We start from the raw sequence: 23,494 nt of genomic DNA on the forward strand, positions 1-23,494 counted from the left end.
GATCTTGCAACTTGTGATAGGGAAGAAAAATAATGTTCATCAGCTGGGGGCCTGCAAGTTAGAATGACAACAAATTAACAAGAAAAACAAGTCTTTTAGTGTACGCATTTTGTACACTGAAGTGCTAAGTGAAGGACAACTCAAAGGAGCAGGTTAGCATGTTAACAAGGGAACAATCAATTTGCTGGGAAGTGACAAGACAAAGGAAGGGGCCTTTGAGTCTCTTGCAGTACAAATTGTGAGAAGGCAAAAAGTGAAATTTGAATCTGATTAAGTCTTTAGATCTAACTATCAGTCTAATAAAAATACAAGGACAGAGGCATATGTTAAATGACAACATGGGAAGTAGCCAGCCTGATGCAGACTGTACGAATGCTACAAGACAGATGACCTTTTTTTTCCAGTTAGTAAACTGCAGAGAAAAGTAGATTGAGAACATATCAATAGAATAAAAAGAGACTACAGATAAATCAACCAGTTGGAATGTGTGGCTTTCTTTGTGTTCTACTTCTAATAAACTAACAATTATGAGACCAGAAAATATAATGACTGACTAGGTTTGTGATGACGTTAGGAAGTAAGTGTTAACTGTAAGAATAACCTGAGAGACCTTGGTGTACATGTATGTGCTAAGATGTTATTGATGAAGTGAGATGCAGTGGCTCTGATGTGCTGCAGTCTGCAGTAGAAGATCGTGTTGGGCACAGATTAAACAGTGTTCACCATCGGCTGACAGTTCAAGATGGGTTGGTAGCATATGCAGATTACCATTGCACTGTCTTCTGCATTTTTGTATATATTTAAATTCACCTAATGATAAGGTTACAAACTATGTTTGAAATAGAGGAAATAAAAATGCCAATTTAAAAGCTAATTTGAGGGCCTGGGGTTATAGCTCAGTGGCATAAGTTCCTACCTGGCAAGCGCAAGGTCCAGAGTTCAATCCCCAGTACCACAAAAAAAAAAAAAAAAAAAAAAAAAAAAAATTATAAAAGCTAATTTGTCTCATTATGAAGGTTTTTAATGTGATGAGTATCCTAAGTGTTCAATGGAGACACAGCCTGGTTCCCTTGAGGACAGAATTGATAGGGAGTGGAGGCAGGGACCGCACAGACGGACATAGCAACGCAGTAAGTAATGACTGAAAGAAGAAGTGACTGATAAAAAGCTTTAGTCACAGCCACAGTGGGTGCATTGTCAAGCTTCACCCTGAACTAGGTGGACTCACTGAATTGCTGGTACCATGTGGACACTTGGAAGCCTCGTACTCAGACATAGGCCCTCCTCCAAAATCAGAACAACCCAAAACATTTCTTCTGTGTTCCCGGATCCTTGGAGACAACCCAGATGAGGCTGAGCTGAGCATATGCAGTTCCTTCTCTCACTTACACAAGCAGGGCTGAGAGAGCTGGATTTGTTTCTCTATAGTAGAAATTCCTGCAGAGAGACTCCAGCTCAGGGAAATGGAAGTTCCTCCATAGGAGTCACAGGGATTTTTGTTTGTTTGTTTTGGTATTCTGATACTATAATTTGGTGTGTCCATTAGCTTTTTATTTGTGATTTGAAGGATCTATCTGAGATTTTTACCTTTGCAGGCATTATAGTTTGTGTCTGGAATGCCCCCTCAAACTCATGTAGTCATGCAGGGTGGGCTTTTTGGAGGCGGCTGAATCTAGAGTTTGTGATTGAGTCATGGTCCAGTGCTGGGGTTAAGGGTGTGAGTGCTACACCTGCCCTAGGGCAGGTAGCCTGCATTCAATATAAGGAGAGAAAGAGGCTTGTGTCTCTCTCTGCTCCTCTCTTGTTGGTTTTGCTGCCTTCCTCCGCCAAGAACTATTGCCCCTCTGCCATGTGCCACCCTGTCTTGGAGCCAGCGATTATAGACTGAAACCTCTATAAACTATAAATAAACTAAAGCTAAATAAACCTTTGCATCTTTTATTTTGGGTGTCAGGTATTTTGTCTCAGCAATGAGAAAATTACCTAAGACTGCTCCATGAGATCTACAGAGTTCTCCCAGCTTCATTCTATTTGTGAACAGAAATAGATCTTACCCTTTTAAATGTTAGACTTGTGTTAGCATAATATATTTTGCTTTGTTCTGTGATGCTCAGGACTTTGCTTATGCTGTGCAGGTACTGTACACTGAGCTCTGTCTACCCACGTATTTTTCTTCATCAAAGAAAAAAGTTTGGGTTCAAGATCTCATGAGAGAATCTGGTATCAGCATGTATGGCTCCTGAAAAGGTCCCTTCAACTTCTCTTGTCTGTCTGCATACTTCTGTAATTGGCTTTAAGTAGTTGGCATAAAAACAAAAATCAGTTTTAAGTAAAAATTATGTTTTCAGTTTTGTCTGTTTTTAGTATTATAGTAGCATTTTCAACTTTATTTTATTGTGAAAATACCATATTTTATCTTGCTTAGTATTTGCAGATTAGGTAGCAAGTTAACCACTGAGATTTTCTGTCCTACCATGATTATGTTCTATTTTGATTTTTCCAGTTGTTTATGGTTATGTAGGTATCGAATAGAGGCAGGTTCATGTTCAGGGTTATGGGCAGTGCTTTTTGTTATATCCTTTAAGGTTATATTTGAATTTGCAGGACCTTTGAATCGGTCAAAATGGCTTCACATAAGTAAGAACTATTAAATGGGCATTTAGGTAGTGGACCGAGAAATCATTTGTAAAACTCACTTTATCTTAGATTAGTCATTGTGAAGCTGTGCTGTGCTCATGGCACAGTTGGCAAAAGTGACAGTACTTTTTCTGAGGTGTTCAAAGTGAGAGTGTTTGCTGGGAATGATTTCTATAAATGGAAAGAGAATTCTTCACAGACTCAGGATCTAGACCCTGAAGTATATAGTAATATTAGACCAGGAATTCTTGAAGAACAAGAGCCATCTCACATTGGTTTTTATTTTTAGTATAAATCATATAGTTATATAATGAATGTTTTTTGAGTAAATGAGTGAATTATTGGCTTAATTTAGTTTGCATAGTGGAAGGGAGGATGGAGTATTACTAGAAGGTAATTACTAGAAGGTCTGTTACAGGTCTTCATTAAAGTGTGCTTGACCTTGTTAAACTTGTTTTTCTTGCGTGTGATTTTGTCTTAGTCATTTAATTGTATAGTAGAGAATTTTTAAAGACTCGGTTTCAGGGCTGGGGATTTAGCTCAGCAGCACAGCGCCTGCCTGGCAAGCGCAAGGTTGTGAGTTAGATTCCTGGTACCCGAAAAAAAAACCAAACAACAACAACAACAAAAAAGACTTGGTTTCAAGTTAAGAAAACTTAAAGGAAATGCATAAGACTTGAATGGGAATATAATAAAAATAAAAGGAATTTATTTAATGTGGTAGGATTCTGGGCCTAAAATTTTTCAAATTTCTTATTTTTCTTCTAACAAATATTTATATATTAATCATGACAAAAGCAAATGATGAAATTGCATTAAAGCCATTAATATATTTCATAGGAGTCCCTAACACTTAAATATTTGCTTATTCATTTATTCATTCAATGAGAATTTCTTTAGCACTTTAAACCCATCAAAGATATCAGAGATTTGTTAGACTAGAAAATGCAGTATTGTAAAGACTGATATGATATGATAATTACTACATTATTTTGATTCTAAGAAGCATTTTTCCCTCATTTTAACATCTCTGGAATTTGGACACATCATGTAATTGGTGGTATCTTTTGGTTATAATTAGCAGCATTTTCCATTAATGGTACATAAAATAACAAGAGACTTCGACAATTGATGATGTCTTAGATTTGCTGAAATACAATACATTTCTTAGTAATTGTTCAATTGTGAGATCTCAAGGCAAGAACGGCATGTTAATTCATCTTGTCATTTCCCTAATTCTAGCCTGGAATTGCACTAAATATATTGTGTGCTAATCAGTAAAGAAGCGTTTCTCTCAAAATCTTATACCTAAGCTTAAGTCTTTGGATTTTATTAGCAGCTTTAAAAACTAATATAAAAATGTTCTGGCACCATTTTTCTTTTCATTGAATAGCTGACCTTAGTGACATTTTAATTATTCCTTTTTTATATAGTTTGTGCCTTCCTTTCAGCAATTATAGTCTATTTTACTTTTAGGAATTGTTGAATTGAATTTTCACTTCTGATTTGGAGGTGATTGGAGCACATGATTGAGTTCCTAGGATTTGGTCTTAGATAAGCTGATATAGTGTGGCTAGTTTTTAGCTATCCCTTGTAGTAGGATAGTTAATTGTAACCTGCAAATGCTCCCCTAGCCTTTTATTAGTTATTTTATGATACAAATATGTAGCAAAGTCACACTGGCTTGCATTTTAAAGTTTTATGTTTTCTTTTTAGAAGGGGTAGCAATACTGAAATGGTTAAAAAGTGTAAAAAGGCAGCAATAGAATATATAAGAGAATTGAAAGGTCTGAATAGGTTGGCCAACTGGATAATTGACCTCTGAGTAATAAAAAATTGACTGTGATTTCATGCATTACTATTGAGCATTGTTTAGATTTAACTTTTGTTTGCTACTGATTGAATTAAAGTTTGAGGTGAAATGCTCTGTATCTCATTTCTAAACTCTCAACAGTTCAGTCATCTCTCATTGTGAGATCCACACATGAAACAAGAGTAAGAAAGTTAAATATCTGGATTAGAAAAAAGTATGTATTTTAAACCTGCAGCTTTCTAAATGGGAGAAAAGCAATTATAAGAGTTTAAAGAATCAATAGAAATTGATGTTTTATACTAAAGAAAACTTAAACCCCTGAGACTTACTCTCCCTGCCATCACTATATAAATAAGAAGAAATCAATAGCCCAGAAACATAAGCTGTTAAAAGATTCACTTCCAGCAACTGCTTTTGATACTCAAGGCACTGTTAACTGTTTGGATTCAAAAAATGTATGTAAGCAAGCACAGGAAATTATACTGTTAACTTAAGCAAGCACAGGAAATTATATTGTTAACTTAAAATGATCATTTTTTTGTGATCTCCATATCTTTCTATCTTTCAATGAAAGATAGAAAGATATGGAGATCACAAAAAAATGATCATTTCAGCATACATTCAGAATTAAGTCTTTCTGTGGCTTACAGCTAGTTGAAAGGTCCTTCCCATTAAAAGACACATAATGCAATACTAAATATTTTAACAGTCTACACGTGCCTGTGTGACGAGTGTCCCATGCGCTTGTAGCCTCTTGCTCTCACAGAAGGTCTAATCTCAGGGTTGTGAAGTGAGAACTGGACAACACTTAGGGGATAGTGAAACGGAGCATGAGAAATCTGAACTGGAAGCTGGGTTTGGAGGTGTTAATGGCTGAAGTCAGGAGAGTTTGTGTTCTCCTGCAGGGGTGAACTGGAGTTCACTGATGCCCCTGGAAATGCTGATTTCTGTGTCCAGTGTCCAGTGTTTCCGTTGTCTACCTTCCCTCATTGATATGTGTCCAGCCAGCAGTGTTCATTTGAGTGCACATGTCCACATATCCTACTAACAACCTTGCAAGGAAGTACCACAGGTCTTCTAAATGTCCTGGGTGTTAGTAGAATATCATTTATTAATGTTTGTTAACTATAAGGGGCCAGTGATAAGCATTTCATAGCTGGCTGTCTGTACCAGCACCTCTTTTGCTCTTATTCAAAAAATAAACCTGAATTCAAGTGGATGTGATACTATAGGAAAGACTCTGAACTGATTCTGAGTCATTAAAATTCATTTACAAAGTTGTACACTACATTTTTAATGATTTTACATGCTTATACCACTGTATTGAATTTCTGCCTGAGAATGGTGCTTTCTTGATTTTATTATAACACAATCACTGTGATGAATAATCCTGTTAAATTATTTGCTTGATAATATTTGTGTCAAAAATACCACTCTATAGAACATAGATTATTGTTCCTATATTTACATATAGAGAGAGTGGGCGGTGAAGAGGAGAGGTAAGGTAGCGTTTGTCACAGCTGCTTTTTTATGCCACGAAACAGACTTTCCTTTACCTTTACCTCTTTGCATTTTGAGCATCTCAGCTAAAAACGAACAACAAAAGCTCCATACCTTCCAAACCAAGAGCACCATGTCTCTGTGGAAAGACAGGAGCCAGATGGACAAAGGCCAGGTCTCAGCTCTGGGTAATAGAGCTCAAACATCTTCATAGAGAAAAGAACAGAAGTAGTGAAACTAAGGACATGGTTCCATTCCACCCCTGAATTATCCCTTCTTATCAGGGAAGCTGCTTCTCAACCTGGTCTTGTTTCACTTATCAGAGATTTCTTACAAATCACAGAATTTTAAAGCAAGGGAAGATGTTAAACGTCACATTTGTATCTCCATTTTTACATTTCTAGCAGGTTATTCTTTGTAACCCTGAAAATTGTTATATCTTTGGATTCTTATTTTCTGTGTAGAACCCAGAAGTATTTAATAAATATTTGTCAACTAAGCTGAAAGAACTTAGTCTTCACTCATGTTAATAAGTCAAAATACTACTAATCTGGTATTTCTTAGTTAATCTTACCAGTTCATTGTCAACAATGACCTTTTTTTCTCTAACCAGATTTGCATCTGCTGGTGATGATGGAATTGTAATTGTATGGAATGCTCAGGTTTGTATGGATTGTATATGGAATGCCACATAGTTGGTATTCATAAGTACTGTGAAGTGATACTTGCATGTCTATCATTTGAGGCTTAATAATACCTGGAAAGGGCAACTTGGGTAAATTTATTTCAAATAAGGACCAGTCTAGGGACAGGTTTCTTTGTACTTGTGTGTGTGTGTGTGTGTGTGAGAGAGAGAGAGAGAGAGAAAGAGAGAGAGGAGAGAGAGAGAGAGAGAGCGCAAGCGCCTGGGGGTTAAACTCATAGGGCTCACCAGAAACAAACAAACAAAAAACCAGGGGCTGGGGATTTAGCTCAGCGGCACAGCGCCTGCCTGGCAAGCACAAGGTCGTGAGTTTGATTTCCAGTACCAGAGAAAATTAAAAAAAAAAACAAAAAACAAAAAAACCAAACCAACCAACAAACAAAAAACTCATAGGGTTTTTGCACTGAGCTACATCCCTGGTTTTTAAAAAAATTTTAAAATTTGAGACAGGGTCTCGCTGAGTTGCTTAAGCTGAGTTCAAACCTGGGATACCCCTGCCTCAGCCTCTCATAGTCTTAGGATTTCAGGCATGGACCACCGTACCTGGATAATCTTTATTAAGATATCTTCCTGAAAAACAAATGTCATTTTATGAAAATAAAAATTTTATTCTTACTAAACAAAATTTAGCTCATAAGCAAGTATGACACTGACTTTCAGAATGGATCAAGTATTAATTTTTGTGAAAGGTACAGTTCTTTCTGCATTGTACAATGGCATCATATGACAGTCTCATTTTTTTTTCTCATTTGACTACTAATATAACAGAAGGTTTGGTTTTTCAAAAATATTAAAGGCATCACCAAGTTTCTCCAGGGCTTTTTCCTGATGCTTTCTTTTTCAAATTACTCTCTTTTTAAGGATTTTATTCTCATTGTACCTTTATTTTGGATCCTTAACTGGTCTGTCAGATCTTCATTTTTTAACAGCTTTGCCTGTGCTGAAGCCATTCTTTAACATCCCAGTCTCCCCTGCCACAGAGGAGCGCCAGAATCTGTGAATATTTGCGTGGAACCTACCCATGCCATATATACCTTAGATCCTCTCCAGGTTACTTGTCTGGCCCAGTGAAATGTAAAGCCTATGCAAATACTTGTTGCACTGTTTTTAAAGAATAACAACAAGGAAAGAAGTCTGTACACTTTCAGTGCAGATGGTCTTTCTAAAACACATTTTCAGTCTGAGTTTGGTTGAGTACATAGGTGCACAGCTGGTGGATGCAGAGGGCCAGGGTACTTCCACAATACTCACGTAATCCATTTTATTTTTGTATGTTTACTGCTTGGTGCACGAGCGAGAGGCGGACAGGACTGCATTGAATGAGTGGGAATGTGTGGTGTTCCTGGTGAGGCAGTGGAGAGTAACTTTGTAAACGAGTGATCAATCAGTACAACACACATACACACACACACACACACACACACACGCACACCGTTGTTATGACATTTTCTTGTATACGTTAGAACTGTAGAGGTAGGTAATAAATAATAATTTCCTACAGGTTGAATTGACAATGTTTTCATTGCTTAACTTATGTAATTACGATGTAGTCTTAAAATCATAAGAAAAATACTCCTTTAAATTAGATTTTCTGTTTAAAAATGGTCAAAATTATTTATGGCTATTCTTTTAGCACTTGTTTAGGTTCTATTCGATTGCTTAATTAAAGTTAAAAGTCCTGGGTAAGTAATTTTGAAATAGAATACATGTGTATTTTCTACACAATCGTTCTTAATATTGTCTTTTAAGACTGTTTAAATTGGAAAGATGAACCTACTAACATTTTTACTGGTATTTCAGACGGGAGAAAAACTTTTGGAACTCAGTGGGCACACTCAGAAGATAACAGCTATTATTACATTTCCTTCCTTGGAATCTTGTGAAGAGAAGAATCAGCTCATCTTGACAGCCTCTGCTGATCGAACAGTTATTATATCCTTAAGTCGGGAAGAAAGTGAAGCGGCTGCGGTGACCCCAGGGGCCCCACGTACATTATGAGTCTTTAGCCTCTAGGGTTTTGTGTGAACCTTCTTGTCAGAGCAAAAATGATTTTTTTTCTAGTCTTCCTAAGACACTTCTTATAAGTATTAGGCATCTGGAAAGTATTAGACTAGAAATAGCAGGTTAAGGGTTATGTTGATGGAAACCTTGTGACTGAAACTGTTCTTTCCAGAGTTACTGTTATATCAAGTTGTGTAAAATGGAGGAAATGGGAGAGTGGCCTTAAAAATATTTATTGTATCATCTCAATTTGCTTTTCAATTTAGGGCAACAAAGATGAGTTGGACTGGAGAATCAATTCGTGTGTTTTTAACCCCCTCTTGTTTTATAGCAAAAGCAACTTAATGGTTCCAACCCAGGAGCTTCAAAGTCTGCAAAAAAGTGCATTAGCACTGCTAGGTTTTTAATACTGATATTCGAGGTTTAAAAGCAATTTTTATAAAGTTACTTTTCCTTACCCCATACTTTTATTAAGAAAGGAAATGTAATAACGGGTGAAGTTTTAGGAAGGGCTTAGTGTGCTATGTTGTGTTTTACATATGTTGACCCATTTGATCCTTGAAATAGCCCTTGGAAAGAGGCACTTTAGTTATCATCACTTACAGATGAGAAAGTGGAGCACAGAGAATGTTCAGTATCCTCCCCATGGTGCACAGCCAGCATAGAACAGAACTGACTGACAGTCTGGCTGCAAAACCAGACCTATGAGCCACTATCTAACACTGTCTTCATAAAGTATCTTCTTAAACAAATTGAGCCCTTTAATAACTTTGTGAAGAACTGAACTTGTGAAGCCTATGGCCAGGTGCTCTGGATAACTCTGTTCTTTCATTTTTTTTTAAAAGGTGGCAGATTGGCTTTAAAAAATATCCTTGCTTATCTGAAAGTTCTGTTTAAACAATTTGGAGCATTAGCGATGTTAAGTTTTGGAGTAGGGGCTGGGGATTTAGCTCAGAGGCAAAGCGCCTGCCTGGCAAGCGCAAGGTCGTGAGTTCGGTTCCCGGTACCGGAGAAAAACAAAAAAAAAAAAAAAAAAAAAAAAGTTTTGGAGTAAACCCAAAAGAGCTATTTCTTAGAGTTCTATAGAACCAAGACATTCTTAATACCATACATTAATGAGCTCTTCAGCTAATACATTTTGTGTAATTAATTGATGACATAAAGGTATACAGTTTAGGCCAGAGTAGCATTTTTACTGCTATTCTGTTGAAGCAAATGTACTTTTATGGAATAAAATGTTTTGGTTTTTTCTTTTGCAGTATAGTCTCTGCAAAAGTACAATTTAAATACTTTCTCTTTATTAGACTGTTCCTAAGACAGTATTATAGTATTTCAAGGGAATTATTAAAATTACTGTTACAGTATAGAGGTAAGTAGCTGGGATAGTATCAGCATAAATTTTACCTATAAATGATAGAGTCATTTCCTTTGCTGAATGACTTTTCTTGTTGAAATAAAAAAGTTCTAGGCTGCTTAGTTAGCAGTTTGTTTTACCTAAATGAATTCTAAATTTATTCTGCTTGGGCCTTCACTATTAATTAAATGCTTCCTTAAATGCCGAAAGTAGATTTTTAAAATTTTTGTCCCATAATAAGTAGCCTTAAGAGCTCAAGTTTTTCAGCATTGAACATTTAGCTCTGAAATAATAACTGAAAAGAGTGAGAGATAATAGTAGAATTGTGGTAAATGTAAGGCCGGTGAACATTGGTTACTGGGAGCACTTTGTGAGTGTCAGCAGTGTGTTGAGCGTGATGTGTATATATATATATATATATATATATATATATATATATATATATGTATCTTTCATTCTCATAAGGAATGAGATGGGCTGTAATAAAAAATGCATTGGACACGGTAAGGTTAATTTGTAAAATTCCTTTCCATTTTTAATATAAATACAAGCTTACATGTATGCAAGTCAGACAATGTAAATGTATTTCTTACCTTAGGAAATAGTTTCAAAAATTAGAGAATCATCAGGCTCCCAAGTTACCCTAACTCTGGACATTTTATGAAAGCCCTTCTGTTGTTTTCACTTGATCTCAGCTAAAAGGCCGAGAAGTGGTCCTTCTGTTGTTTAAAATACACATACAGGTAGTGATAAGACACTGCTAGTGTGTTCTTTGAATGAGGGTAATAGTTTAATCATACCAGTGGCATTGCAGGGAGCTTGCAGAAAATACTGATTAATGGATTTGACAGTTCTTAGTAGAAATACTTTATGTTCATGTTTATGACAGACTATTGTGGAGAATAAACATGAAGCAATGCAATATTTAATGCCTATAAAGATTCAGGATATCAGACCACTAATTCTGTTGGCATTTTAAAATAGTCTGATAGTAAAATTTATCTCAAGCTTATTTTAGATTACAAGCCTGTTCTGGTAAGTTGATGACTCACTATATAAATTAATATTTGTAGTAGTATAAATACTAAATACTTCATTTATAGATTTTACAGCTATTTAGCATTTGTGATTTAATTGTGAATGAGAAAAGTTGTCTTATAATTACAATTTTAAAATTCGATTCAGAAATTAATTTCTTAACATAAATTTAGGTTTGGGATTGTGATACTGGCAGACAAGTTCGGAGAGTATCATGCTTCCAGTCTACTGTGAAGGTAAAATCTCCAGCAAATAGGAGTTTTTGTGGTGTCTGGTTTTGTCTCAGAAAAAAAATGGTTTAATAAATTAGGTGAAATTACTTTTGTAGGTTTAAAAAATTATGTCTTTTACACACACCTGCACTGATTTGAGTTGAAGGCTGGATTTTTTGGAGCCTGTGTTTTAAATGTTAGAATGTTTCAGTTGGAGACTGGAATGGTAGCTAACTGCTCCAGGAGAATGCAGAAAAAGTAAGACCTGGTCTGTCTTGAGCCAGTAATTCCAGACTGCAAGGGCAAGCAGAAACACTGAAACAACACCCAGGATTTAGAGGCAGATTTATTTACATCGACAGGCACTGATCAGGATCATTCCCAAAATTCAGGCCCCGATCTCTGGTGGTCTAGGGCTTATATGAGATAAGCAAGCAGGAAGTACAGAGGCAGAATGGCTTGTCAGTTGGGGATTGGTTTATACAATGTGCATCACAGCGACCAGCCATTTCTAAGAGACAGAAGCAACCAGATCTGTCACTGGAACTATTACCTGGGCAACTGACAGACTGAAGTGCGTCGGCTGTTGAGAGGACATCTTCTGCTACAAGAAGAGGTGCCACTTACAGAATGACTGAGCAGTTTTCTCTATACTCTGAACTACAAATGTGGAGCTGTTTGTCCCTTGAGCTTTGCCTTCTCTGAGGTGTCAGTTATTAGCTCCAAAACTAACCTCTGATGTGGCTAACTGTCTTCTACTATTAGGTTCACTCATTTCCAAATATTAGGAAGTAAGAACTATGCTGTGTGCTAAAAAACAGACAGGGCTAAACCTTGGTTATGATTTATAAGAAGTAACCCTAAATGTTTGGGAAAGTAACACTGCTTTTTAATGTTAGCCAGTTTGGCAAGGGACTAGTAAAATAAGATGTTTCCTAATTTGTTTTAAAGATAGCTGATGTCTATACTGTAGCTAACACCTTTTTCTTTAAGACAGAAAGAATTGCTCTGTGCCAGTAGTCAGACTACATCATTATTGTCCTAAAAAACAGCCCTTCTGGCAGCCACTTTGCAGCACTATGCTGTCACAAATACCAATTTAGTAAAGTTTCTGGGGAAGAAAGTATCATGTACTAATATGTGTCTAATTTAACAATGGGCTTTCTGTGAAGAAGATGAAAATCTCTGTTATGTGATCTGAAAAGATGCTACTTTTATATTCCTTTAAAAATAATTCTTGCTATCTGAAAAATTAAGGTCAGTAAGTTTCAAATAAAAATACATGAATAAACAGGGAAAGAGAAAAAAATGTAGAGTATTTCAGGGAAATTCCTTCTGGAGTGTTCCATGAATTAGGTGTAGGAACTAGTCAGTAAAAAAGTAGCTTATACCAGTGTCCTGAAAATACTCTTTAAAAGGGGTTAATTGTAACACTGATTAACTAGATAATTGTATTTGTTTACTCCTTCTGTGATCCTGTTTCACATAAAAAAATTGTTAAAAGATATTATTTTGCTAGCTTCAGTTCAGTGGTCCAGTTCTGCTTTTCTGTTTTTGTTTTTTTTAATCCTGAAAAATGAACATGCTTAGGCCTGATAGGCCAGTGCTCCCCCACTGAGCTATATCTCCAGCTCATTTTTCATTTATTTTTGAGACAGTGTCTTGCTAGATTGCCCAGGCTGACCTCCAACTTGTGTTCCTCCTGCCTTAGCCTCCCGAGTGCTGGGATTAGAGGGGTGCAACACCACACCTGGCTTGGCTAGTGTTTCTTGAGTCAAATAAATCCAGATCCATAATACAAGAAATACCACAATTATTCATAGAGCTAGTAAAAGTAAAGCTTTTAAAATAAAGGTTGGTATTAGCAAGGAAATACTGAAAATGGTGTTTATATTGCTCCTTGAGAGTATAAATTAATATGCTCTTCCAGAAAGCCAGTTTGGTGAATCTAAGAAAGTGATTGCATGCATTGGCCCAGTAATTCTACTTCAAGGCAGCTCTTTTTAGGAAATATTAAAAAGTTGGACAGAGATTTATGAACAGAAATGTATATTACAAATATGTTTTTATAAAGGGATGATTGGACATACCCTAGTGTTTTACTGCAAAACAAAGTGTGTGTGTGTGTGTGTGTGTGTGTGTGTGTGTGTGCGCGCGCACACCCACATGTACATAAACGTAAGAGTTGTCAGTGAAATATACAGTGAATATTTAAATTAAAACCAGTTCCAGTAGAAGAGGCATTGCTATTGATCCCCCTCAGAATGCCCTCTTCAGGTGGGACTGTGTTTCCCATGGTCCTTTCACCGCTCCCTGAAGTCGGTGTCCTCTTTCCCATCCTCTGTGAGGCATGATAAACATGTTGAGTGCTGCCACCGAGTGCCACCCCACAGAAGACAGGCTCGTAAAAGCAGGCACTGTGTCCTCCTTCCCGCTCACTGGATCTGGCACTGTGTATCCCCTGGCTCTTCCCAGAGTCAAAGTGACCGTGAAGGGACACGTTTTCAATTGAGGCAGCTACGGCCATGCAGCTGAAGCCAGTCATGAGAAAGGACTTCCAGAACTGCTTCAGAACGTGGCAGGAAGGATGGGATGAGTGTGTTCAACACAAGGGGGGCTATTTTGAGGGAAATTAATGGCAGTGTGTCTTCTACTGTAATACATTTAAATTTTTAAGTGTTCACTTTTTTTAATCACACTGCATATGCCCCCACACCCCCATGTAATATGTATTTCAGAACATAAAAAGAATTTGGAAAATGCTAGTGATACTGTGTTAAATAATGAAACAGTGTATTATCCCCAGTAAAACATTAGCAAATCAAACCCAGCAACATAGAAAAAAGATTATACATCATATCCCTGGAATATGAGCTTGCTTTAACATCTGAAAATCAACCAATGAGATACCCCTTGGTAAGAATATAGGACAAAAGCAAAGGTGCAGAGAAAGCATGCTCCTGCATGGTAAAAATACAGACTAGGAAGGGATGAGAACATCCAAGTACAAGATTACACATTAAAAACTTCAAAATGTTGTTCATGAGATTAAGAAAGATAGAAGCGGGCATGGTGTACCTGTCTGGAATCCCAGCACTCGGGAGGCTGAGGCAGGAGGATCACTGCAAGTTTGAGGCAAGCCTGGGCTACATAGCAAGACCCTGTCTCAAAAGACCAAAAACTACAAACAAACAAAAAAGAAAGGTGATGTAAAGAAATGAAAAGACAGTCCTGTGTTTGTGTATTAGATTTAATATTGTCAGGATTGCAACACTACTTGAATAGATCTACAGATTGGACACTGTCAGAATTAAAGCTGGATTTCTCCTTTAGAAATTGACAGGCTGACCTTAAAACTTACACGGATGTATGAGGGTCCCAGAGTGGCCAAAACAATCCTAAAAAGGAATGTAATACAAAGTTGTAATGCTCACACTTCCCTATTTCAAAACAAAGCTGCAGTAATCAAGGCTGTGTGGTACTTGCATAGCGATAGACATATATATCAAAGGAATCGAATTGAGAGTCCGGAAATAAAATCTCCTATAAATGAGCAGCTGATTTTGACATGGATACCAATACCCTTTGGTGGGAGAAAGAATAGTCTCTGCAGAACAGGTGCTGAGCCGGGCGCTGTGCTGTGTGCCTACAGACCCAGCCACTGGGAAGGCTGAGGCAGGATTGCTCAACCCTCATGAGTACAAGTCCAGCCTGGCATCACAGAGAAACCTTGTCTCAAAAAGATAAACAAAGATTAATTAAGCCTCAATAAAATCAAGAGCTTTTGTCCTTCAAAGAATACCACAGAGAGAGTGAAAAGATAATCCATAGATTGGGAGAAATACTTGCAAACCGTGTGTGTAATAGGACTTATCCAGAATATGCAAAGAACTCTCAACAATGAAAAGGTATAGTCCAATTGAAAATAGACAAAGGATTTGAAAACTCTCCAAATAATATATACAAGTGGCCAATCAGCACGTGAAGAGAAGCTCAACACTATTAGTCCTTAGAGAAACAGAAGTGAAATTGAGACAGCCTTTCATACATACTAGCGTGGCTGATAGCTAAGACAGGTCTGACGTGTTGATGAGGATGTGGAAACCTTCATGCACGGCTGGCAGGTTGTGGAGTGGTTGTCACCCTGGACATTGGCATTTCTTCATCAAATTGTTAAACGTAGTCTCACGCAGCAGTCCTATTCCTATGTAGGGTTTGCCCAATCCTATGTAGCAATGCTAAATGAAAACATGGCCACTCTACAGTGTGTACGTGAATGTTCAGAGCAGCACTGTTCATGACAGCTCAAATGTTAAGTGACAAAGGGATCAGCAAAATGTGTATGGAATATTATTTGGCAATAAGATGGAACGAAGTACTGATACTAAAAACCCAGAGGGTAGACAGTTTAGGACCTCTTGAGATACATTATCAGTATTGATTATTTTCAACTCTTTTCTTCCATCAGCTTTAAAGCAGCCCTACCCTCAGCCGAGGAAAGACCACTAAAACCAGCAGCCTCTCTTTTCAACTCCCTTGGTCTTGCCCTTGTCCTGGGGTCTAATGGACCTCAGTGCCATCAACGGTAAAGCACTTGCGTGGCCCTTAGAACAAGTGTTTTCCCGAGTTCCCAACAGAAGTATTGAGAGGACTCAGGAGATGGTTAATTTAAGACATAAAAACTAAGGTCATATTTTCCATAGTATTTAAAAACGGGTTTAACCATTATGTATGATCTGCTATTGAGTTACAAATTACTTCCAACTAAGTGGCTTGAAATAAAGGCTTATTACCTCAGTGTCAATAGTCAGGAATAGGAAACATCCAGCCAAGTGGTTCTAGCCCAGGTCCTATCATCTGAAGGCCCTTGTGGCCTTGAGGGGTCTCCTGCTGAGCTGCCCCTGCTGCTTGCCATAATAGGGCTAATGGTGCCCAGAAGCCTCAGCTCTTGGCTGGGTGGACCTCTCTCCTGTGCCTGCTCAAGTGAGTGATATGAGGACCAGGAGGAACCCACTGTGTCTCTGGGACTTCCTCTCGTAAGTCCTGCACCACCCTTCTGTCCTTCTAGCCCTGTGACATTAGTGTCAGGCATAGTAGACACTGTTACACAGACACTCGACTTTCTGGTAGAGCCCAAGTTTGTGCAGAGGAAAAATAAGCTCCACCTGTCCAAGGGAGGGGCTTTGGAGAACTTGCAGACACTTCAGAACTACCCAACAGTGCAGGCTTGAGTTTCTAAACGCTTTAAATCAATTTTGCAGTGCTTAACTGTTCTTCGGAGCCTGGAGGTTTGGCTCTCTGGTGGGAACGACTTATGTGTGTGGAACCGAAAATTAGAGCTCTTGTGTAAGACCAGCCACATTTCTGATACAGGTAAGAACAAATCAAGATAACTGTGAACCAAGATTGACAGACTCTAGAAACACAAGTGCGTTTTCATAAATACAAAGCTCCACGTTAGTTTTTTTCAGTTTTGAAGATTGTGAGTAACCATATTCAGTAAATACTTCCCTTCAGATAATTAAATGAACTTTTTCTGGCAGTTGAACCTGGGACCTTTACATTGAGCTATATCCTCACCCTACTCCTTCCTTTTAAAATTTTGAGACAGCGTTTTGCCAGGTCATTAGGTTGCCCAGGGTAGACTCAGCCTTACAGTCCTCCTGCCCCATCTCCCAGAGTGCTGGCGTTACAGGTGTGCACCACTGTGCCTAGCTAGGGAACGCTTTTAAAATAAAACATTTCCTGTGTTTAAAATTGTCCCCCTGTCACCCATGCACCTGTTCTTCTGTCTGCACCTTCTCCTGCTGCACTCCTCTGCTTTCTCCTCTGCCACCTCCTTCTCCTCGTACATGGAAGATACAAAGCACAGCAGCAAAACAAGCCCCTGTGGAGGAAAATTAGGCCGGAAATGCTGTTCATATCACAGCAGGGCCACTAGTCTTTCTCAGATGGGGTCAGCAGATGGGTAGAATATTTTCCAAATTTGAATATGTATTATCAATTACATATATATTATTAATGGAGAAATTAATAGGTTTTTTTTGCCAACATATATATTGGTTCTAATATAGCAGTGCTTTAATTCTTGCTGACAAAAGTTAGTAATTGTAACGTAGCTCACAAAAGTTATGGTTAGCCTCAAATCACATCATGTAATTCAGATGTGAAAAGACTCTCAGAACTCTAAACCTAAGGGCAGGCATAGTGCGCATTCCTCTAGTACCAGCTACCGAGGCAGAAGAATCACTTGAGCCCAGGGGTTTGAGGCTTGCCTACGCAACAGAGTGAGACTTTGTCTCTTAAAACAAAGGCAAAAACCTTAGAAAAACTCTGTATTTTAAATAAATGAAATACACAAAATCTGATTATGTTAGTAATACAAGAAATTTTGTGAATGTGTTAACTGCCCATAAGCACGCTAATTGAAAGCCATTTTCTTAGCTGTGGCTGGCTGTTAGGTAGCTCTAGTGATACAGGTGTGACAGACTCAGTCTCCGTCTCTCCTGTGCTTTCATTTGACAACATGCATAGAGCCTGCAGGGGCAGATACCAGCTGGATATCCTCTGAAGTGTCCTACCCAGAGGCAGTGTCAGATGCCATAGGTTGAAGGCTCAGTGCCAGACACTGCCCCACCCCACTTCAGGTGCTGTTTACAAGCTTTTGACCCACTAGCTGTAAATCGGGGTTCCCATGACTCGCTTTGGGTTTACTTTGCTAGAGCGTCTCACAGAATTCAGGCCAACACTTGTTGTAAAGAATATTACGAAGGCTGCCGGTAAAGAGATGCCCAGGGCAGGGCACACAGGTGGGGCATGGAGCTCCACCCTGCCCGAGTGTGTCACCGCCATGGACTGGGCTGTCGGGAATCTATCTGAACTCTGCCCTTTCGGGTTTTTATGAGGCTTTGTTACCTAGGTGTGGTTGCTTCAGCCATTGGCCACTGATGACCAGTTTCATCTTCAGTTCCTCTCTCGCCCTGTAGGTGGGAGGTTGGAGATGGGAAGTCCCAACCCTCTAATCCTGCCTTGGTCATTTCAGGGACTGGCAGCCGTCAGTCATCCCATGGGTGTATGAAAAGACACATGTCTGGAAATCCAAAGGATTTTAGCAGTCATGTTCCAGGGAGCAAAATGCGGACTAGATATCTATTGCACAGTATCACACTGGCTCACTTAATGCCAGGGATGTGCTCAGCCTGCTTAGTTTTACATGGAGGGGAAGCTCCACTTCGGCATCTGCTTTTGAGCTTGCCATCTTGTAAGTGGGTGATGGTGATTATCATACGGGATCCTGGTCAATAAGGTGGAATAGCTGCGTGCACTACTTTCTCATAACAGTAAAGATGTTCTGTGTCTTCTAGGGCCTCAGAAACTTTAGTGAACAAGCATTTTCCACCTGTAAACAAGCAAAGGAAAGTGTGTGCAGCCAAATGTGTGTGCTTTGTGTAAATTTACCCCATTTATGGGGAGTGACTGACATAAAACAGTATTTTTTATGTAATCCATGGAGAAAAAGTGATTTGACTTTTGTTTCCTGTGTGTCTGAAGGGATCAGTGCTTTGGTCGAAATACCTAATAACTGTGTTGCAGCTGCAGTTGGCAAGGAACTGAGTGAGTATGGTCTTCTCTTCTCTTTCTGTGTTTTAAAAAAATACATATTTTAAAACTAGACTACGATATACATGCTGGAAAGACAAAGTAGTTGTTTATTTCAGGGATGTCTGCCCCTGCCCCAGCTTGACCTCATGGGATTGCCAAGAATGACAGAGAGTGGAATATTTTCAAGATGCTAGGTCACATTTCTTTTTTCTGGTCAGTATTTCAGGTTATCGTCTCTGTTAGTTTGATTAAACAGTATACTACTATTCTAAAATCCTGGTCTCCGGATCACTTGGCATTCTCTGCCTATGGTCACGTTTTCAGATTCATTGGATAGGTGCATAGGAAGTTCTTGTATGTATTGATTGAAAAACCTTTTGGCAGCTAATGGCTGTCAGAATTTACTAATTTTGCTAGAGGCTTGTCAGTTGGTGAAATATTGTCAGAGAGACCAGAAGAAATGTGGCATGGCCTGTTTGCCAGAAAGGAATGTGAGAAGGAAGAGAGACGTGGGTCATCACCGCCCAAGGACACGCCACATCCCAGATGTTAGGCCTCCTGACCTTCAGGCCTCCGCAGCACTGGCCCCGGGAGCTTCTCCCAGCGCTTAGTGTACTGGTGCTAACTAAGCCTGTGCACAAGTCTCGCTCCCACCATGGGCTGTGATCCTTCCAGGGTGGTGACTGAGCCTTATTCACATTGGACAGCACAACTCCTAGAATGCGTAGGTGCTTGGTAAATGTTGGTTGATTTGATTTTTTTTTGTTTGTTCTCTGTATTGATTAAAGTTAGAATTTGTTCTACTTTAAATAAAACTACTTGTTAAAGGCAGATAATGAGTCGAGCCACACAGTGAACGTCTACTGTAATCAAAAGAACTGCATAGCATACAGAACTAACAGGCATATTCCTAGAGAATGTAGAATGATATACACCAAGGTATCAAAAATTTTTTTTTTTTTTTTTTTTTGGTTTTTGTCCGGTACCGGGAACCGAACTCATGACCTTGTGCTTGCCAGGCAGGCACTTTGCCACTGAGCTAAATCCCCAGCCCCCTCAAAAGTTTTTTTAAAGCTGCCAAAAGTCTTCACTGTGCTGAAGTTAAGCTTATTTTATAGCTGAGCTGACCAGTCTGGCAGCGTGAGTTGAAAAGGTGAAAGTGGAGATGCTGGGGGTGTGGCCCTGTCACTGGCCGGGGAGGAGGGGGATAGCCGGGCACGAGGGGAAGCCCTGGAGAGCGGAGGCGTCCACTGTGGTGGTAGCATTGGAAGAGTCAGGGAAGAAAGTGAGTGGGGGCCTGGGGATTCAGCAGACCAATTCAGACATCTCCAGAATCAGTTCTAACTGGTATGAATGAGGCTGTCTGTGCCGATGGGTTTTCCAATGTGTTAGCTGTTTTTCACTTAATAAAATGCTGCATTTTGAGCAGGAATGGGGTTTTATCTTCTTTGAGCATTTTAATGCAATTAATGTCTTTTTCATTTTAGTAATTTTCAGGTTAGTAGCACCCAGCAAAGGATCGCTAGAGTGGGACATTATTGAAGTTAAACGGCTCCTTGATCACCAGGACAATATTCTCTCCTTGGTTAATGTCAATGGTAAGCTAGTTGTGTACCTTTTGTGTTACGTAACATTTTGTACCTCTTTACCTGTTGTGAACTTTAGTCTTATTTATTTGAGGATTCTGGAATTAGAGTTATTAAAATAATAGTTTAGATGAGGGATTGTCAGTCTCTTCACTCTAAGCATTCAGCCCGTGCGTTTGAGCCTCTCACGGATTCGCGGGGCTGAGAGAGACACACCAGGAGAATGGAGGGAAGCAGAGAACGAGGGCGGAGGAGAGCATGGTCACCCAGGAAGCACCTGCGGCCGTGGGACGGTCAGTGTAGGCTGTAAAGACGTAACACCTCTTGGCACCTCAGCATTCTTGGCAAATGGTTTTTGCCAGTCCCTCTTTGTGGGGAAGACTGGAAACATGCCAGTGGTGGCAAACCTATGGCACACATATTGTTTTCCTTTGAAGATAAAAGTTGTTAATGTATGAGAGTTTTCTAAAGTAAAACCTCAGCATTCAGGTTGAATTGCAGTGTTGGCACTGTGGGAGAAATAAGTGGGTTTGGGGTTGCAGTTTGGGCACTCATCTCTACACCTGGTCTTAGCCAAAAGGCTGAGAAGTGATGGGGCAGTTGTTTCTCACAGGTTCGCCATCACTGAGTTCCGCCCTTTCATCTTGCTGACCACAGCAGGTCGTATACTTGGAGTAGTATGAGCAGGATTTAGTAGGCAGTAGTAACCATGCCTGAGGGAGGTTTGTAGAAAATAGATCATGTCTGCCTTCCTCATAGTTAAGGGCTGCGACTTGCCAGATGCCCTATGTGAACCCGTAAATGGTTTTAGCGTCTGCTGTGAGCCGAACCTGACATCAGAAGGAAGATAAGCTCAGGTCCCCAGGTCCTGGCATTGGCTCATTCACGTGCAGTTAAATAGGAGCTTTTGTCATCAGAGCTCTGCAGGTGACCTGAGCGGTGTAGAGGAGAGGACTCGTGGCTTCCTTTGCAGTCTGTAGAGACAGCAGGTGGGTCCTGTAAGGCTGCTGTGAGTGAGGGAGCGGGAGGACTGAGAGCACCCCAGGCCTGCGCTGGCTCTTTTTGAGCAACATTTTATATAGTTATAAGACAGAGAGGGGCACAAGGAACATCGCACTCCTTTTGAGTGTGACATGGTCACATTTTCAGGGATGTCAGTGAGAACATCCTGCTAGATCCAAACCCCCGTCCACTGTCATCTGGTGTGGCTCAGCTCCATATCATTCTGAGGACCACATCGTCTGTGACTGTCTAACTGACAGTGCTGGTTGTGCTCCTTTCTTCTTCTCTGGGGCTGTTGGTCTCTAGCCATGGATGGCAGCACGAAAGGCGAGTTCTTATTTGGGAGACCCTTGGAAGCCTCCTTGGTAACACTGGGCCATCAGTACCAAGTCCCTGTAACCGCTGGGAGAAGCACAGCAGTGCTGTGGCCTATACGCGGATCCTGCCTGCTTGCCTTGGTTCAGTGGTGAGGCACTGGTGCTATAGAACCGACGTGGTTACTTCAGTGATGATGCTGAGCTGTTCCTAAAATAGCCTTCAATTCACAGTCCACCTTTTTGAGTGGCCCGTGCAAAAGGAGCCTTTAACATTTTAAGGAAGCTTTCTTGAAGTATTCCTTGGCCAGATTCTGTAAAAGAAAGAAAGTTAAAGGCTAAAGCAAAAAAAAAGTTAATGAAAGTTACAGCAAACTCATAATATTTCCTACTAAAAACTCTATGACTGTAAGATTACACTATAGATAATAAAGGAAGAGGATATTTAGAAATCATACATGCATGGTCAGGTGGTCTGGCAAAATTTGAAGATTTGCTAACAGTCTGATCTCATACATGGGCTTGTCAACAATTCTGCAGCCTTGGGCAATCTTGAAGTATCTTACACAATTCTTTGTTCCACTTTCTGCCCTGCTTCTTTGTTGTCACCCATCACCCATGAGAAATGTGGCAAGTTACTGGGTTTCTGCATTGGATAGAAGTGCTTTTTCAGTGAGGCTGTCCCAGCGCAGCCTTAGCTTGGCACCCTGGGACTGCCATAAATGTGGGTTATAGCAGGCTCCTAAGGAGACTGAATGCCCGGGCAGAAGGTTTCCTAGGACAGACAAACAAGATGACTTTGCTAATCTTTTTTGGCAAAAAGGGATTGGGTTCTTCCTTTTTATTTTATTTCTTTTTTTGTCTTATGCTGACAGCATGATATGCTAATCACAATGTGTTGTAACTTAGGAGATGTGGATAGACAGGTGCCAGGTGAAATTTTAATACTAAGTGGCTTTTGATTCTTACAGAATGAAAAATCCATCCACTAGTAATACATCATTGAGGTTGTATGGTGTGAAACATTTTGAATGACTTGTCAGGGAATATAAATAACATACACAGTGATACTACGTATACTTAGAGAGCTGACTCGGATGAATGCCAGTATTGTTAGTGAAAAATTCCAAGTGGTCATTAGTACTGTGTTTCTGTGGCATAGAGGAATCAAAGAGGATTAGATCAGAGCAGGCACCCACATGGTGTCTGCAGGCCAGCTCTGTGTTGTGAAGTCAAAAGGAATCTTCACTCCAGTATTTTGCTGAGACAAAATACTCAACACTGAAGTTAAAGGAGGAAAGGTTCATTTGGCTCACAGTTTGTGGAGCTTTCAGTCCCCACAGAGGAGAAACAGTTCATGGCACGCAGAAGGTAGCAAAGTAAGCAAGGGATGACCACAGCTCTTTTTATATCTTATCCAGGCTGCCTAGGGTGGGTATCACACCCTTGAGCCTAATGCCTTTGAGCCTAGCATTGCACCATGAATCAATCCCAGTGTCACACACTCTAGATCCAGCCACCTCTGAAAAAGCACCACCTATGACCGCATGAGATTGCAGGGAGGCATCTAGACACAAGCCATAACACCCTGGTTCTCTTGTAGTTTGAGTGAAATGGAAGAGGAGAGAAAAGGGTCAGAGAAGAGGTCATGGAAAGACTACTGCTTTAACTTTCACACTGTTTAAACTAGAAGCTTGTTTCTCTCATGAAATGAGAAGTGAATTTATTTCTT

At 39.6% G+C, this 23,494-nt stretch overlaps 1 protein-coding gene across 2 annotated transcripts in view; it reads left to right on the forward strand.

Annotated features, from left to right (window-relative positions):
• Wdr41 (WD repeat domain 41) overlaps positions 1 to 23,494 on the forward strand; it is a 144,768-nt gene that overhangs the window by 112,263 nt on the left and 9,011 nt on the right. For both annotated transcript variants that reach the window (XM_013514857.1, XM_005386025.2), the window contains exons 3-8: positions 6,564 to 6,612; positions 8,454 to 8,585; positions 11,220 to 11,282; positions 16,520 to 16,631; positions 18,810 to 18,872; positions 20,348 to 20,458. In XM_013514857.1, the coding sequence (XP_013370311.1) occupies positions 6,564 to 6,612; positions 8,454 to 8,585; positions 11,220 to 11,282; positions 16,520 to 16,631; positions 18,810 to 18,872; positions 20,348 to 20,458 (530 nt within the window). The remainder of the gene's footprint in view (positions 1 to 6,563; positions 6,613 to 8,453; positions 8,586 to 11,219; positions 11,283 to 16,519; positions 16,632 to 18,809; positions 18,873 to 20,347; positions 20,459 to 23,494) is intronic.

Source organism: Chinchilla lanigera, unplaced genomic scaffold (genome assembly GCF_000276665.1).
Source record: "Chinchilla lanigera isolate Chin_1 unplaced genomic scaffold, ChiLan1.0 scaffold00024, whole genome shotgun sequence".
Taxonomy (NCBI): Eukaryota; Metazoa; Chordata; class Mammalia; order Rodentia; family Chinchillidae; genus Chinchilla; species Chinchilla lanigera.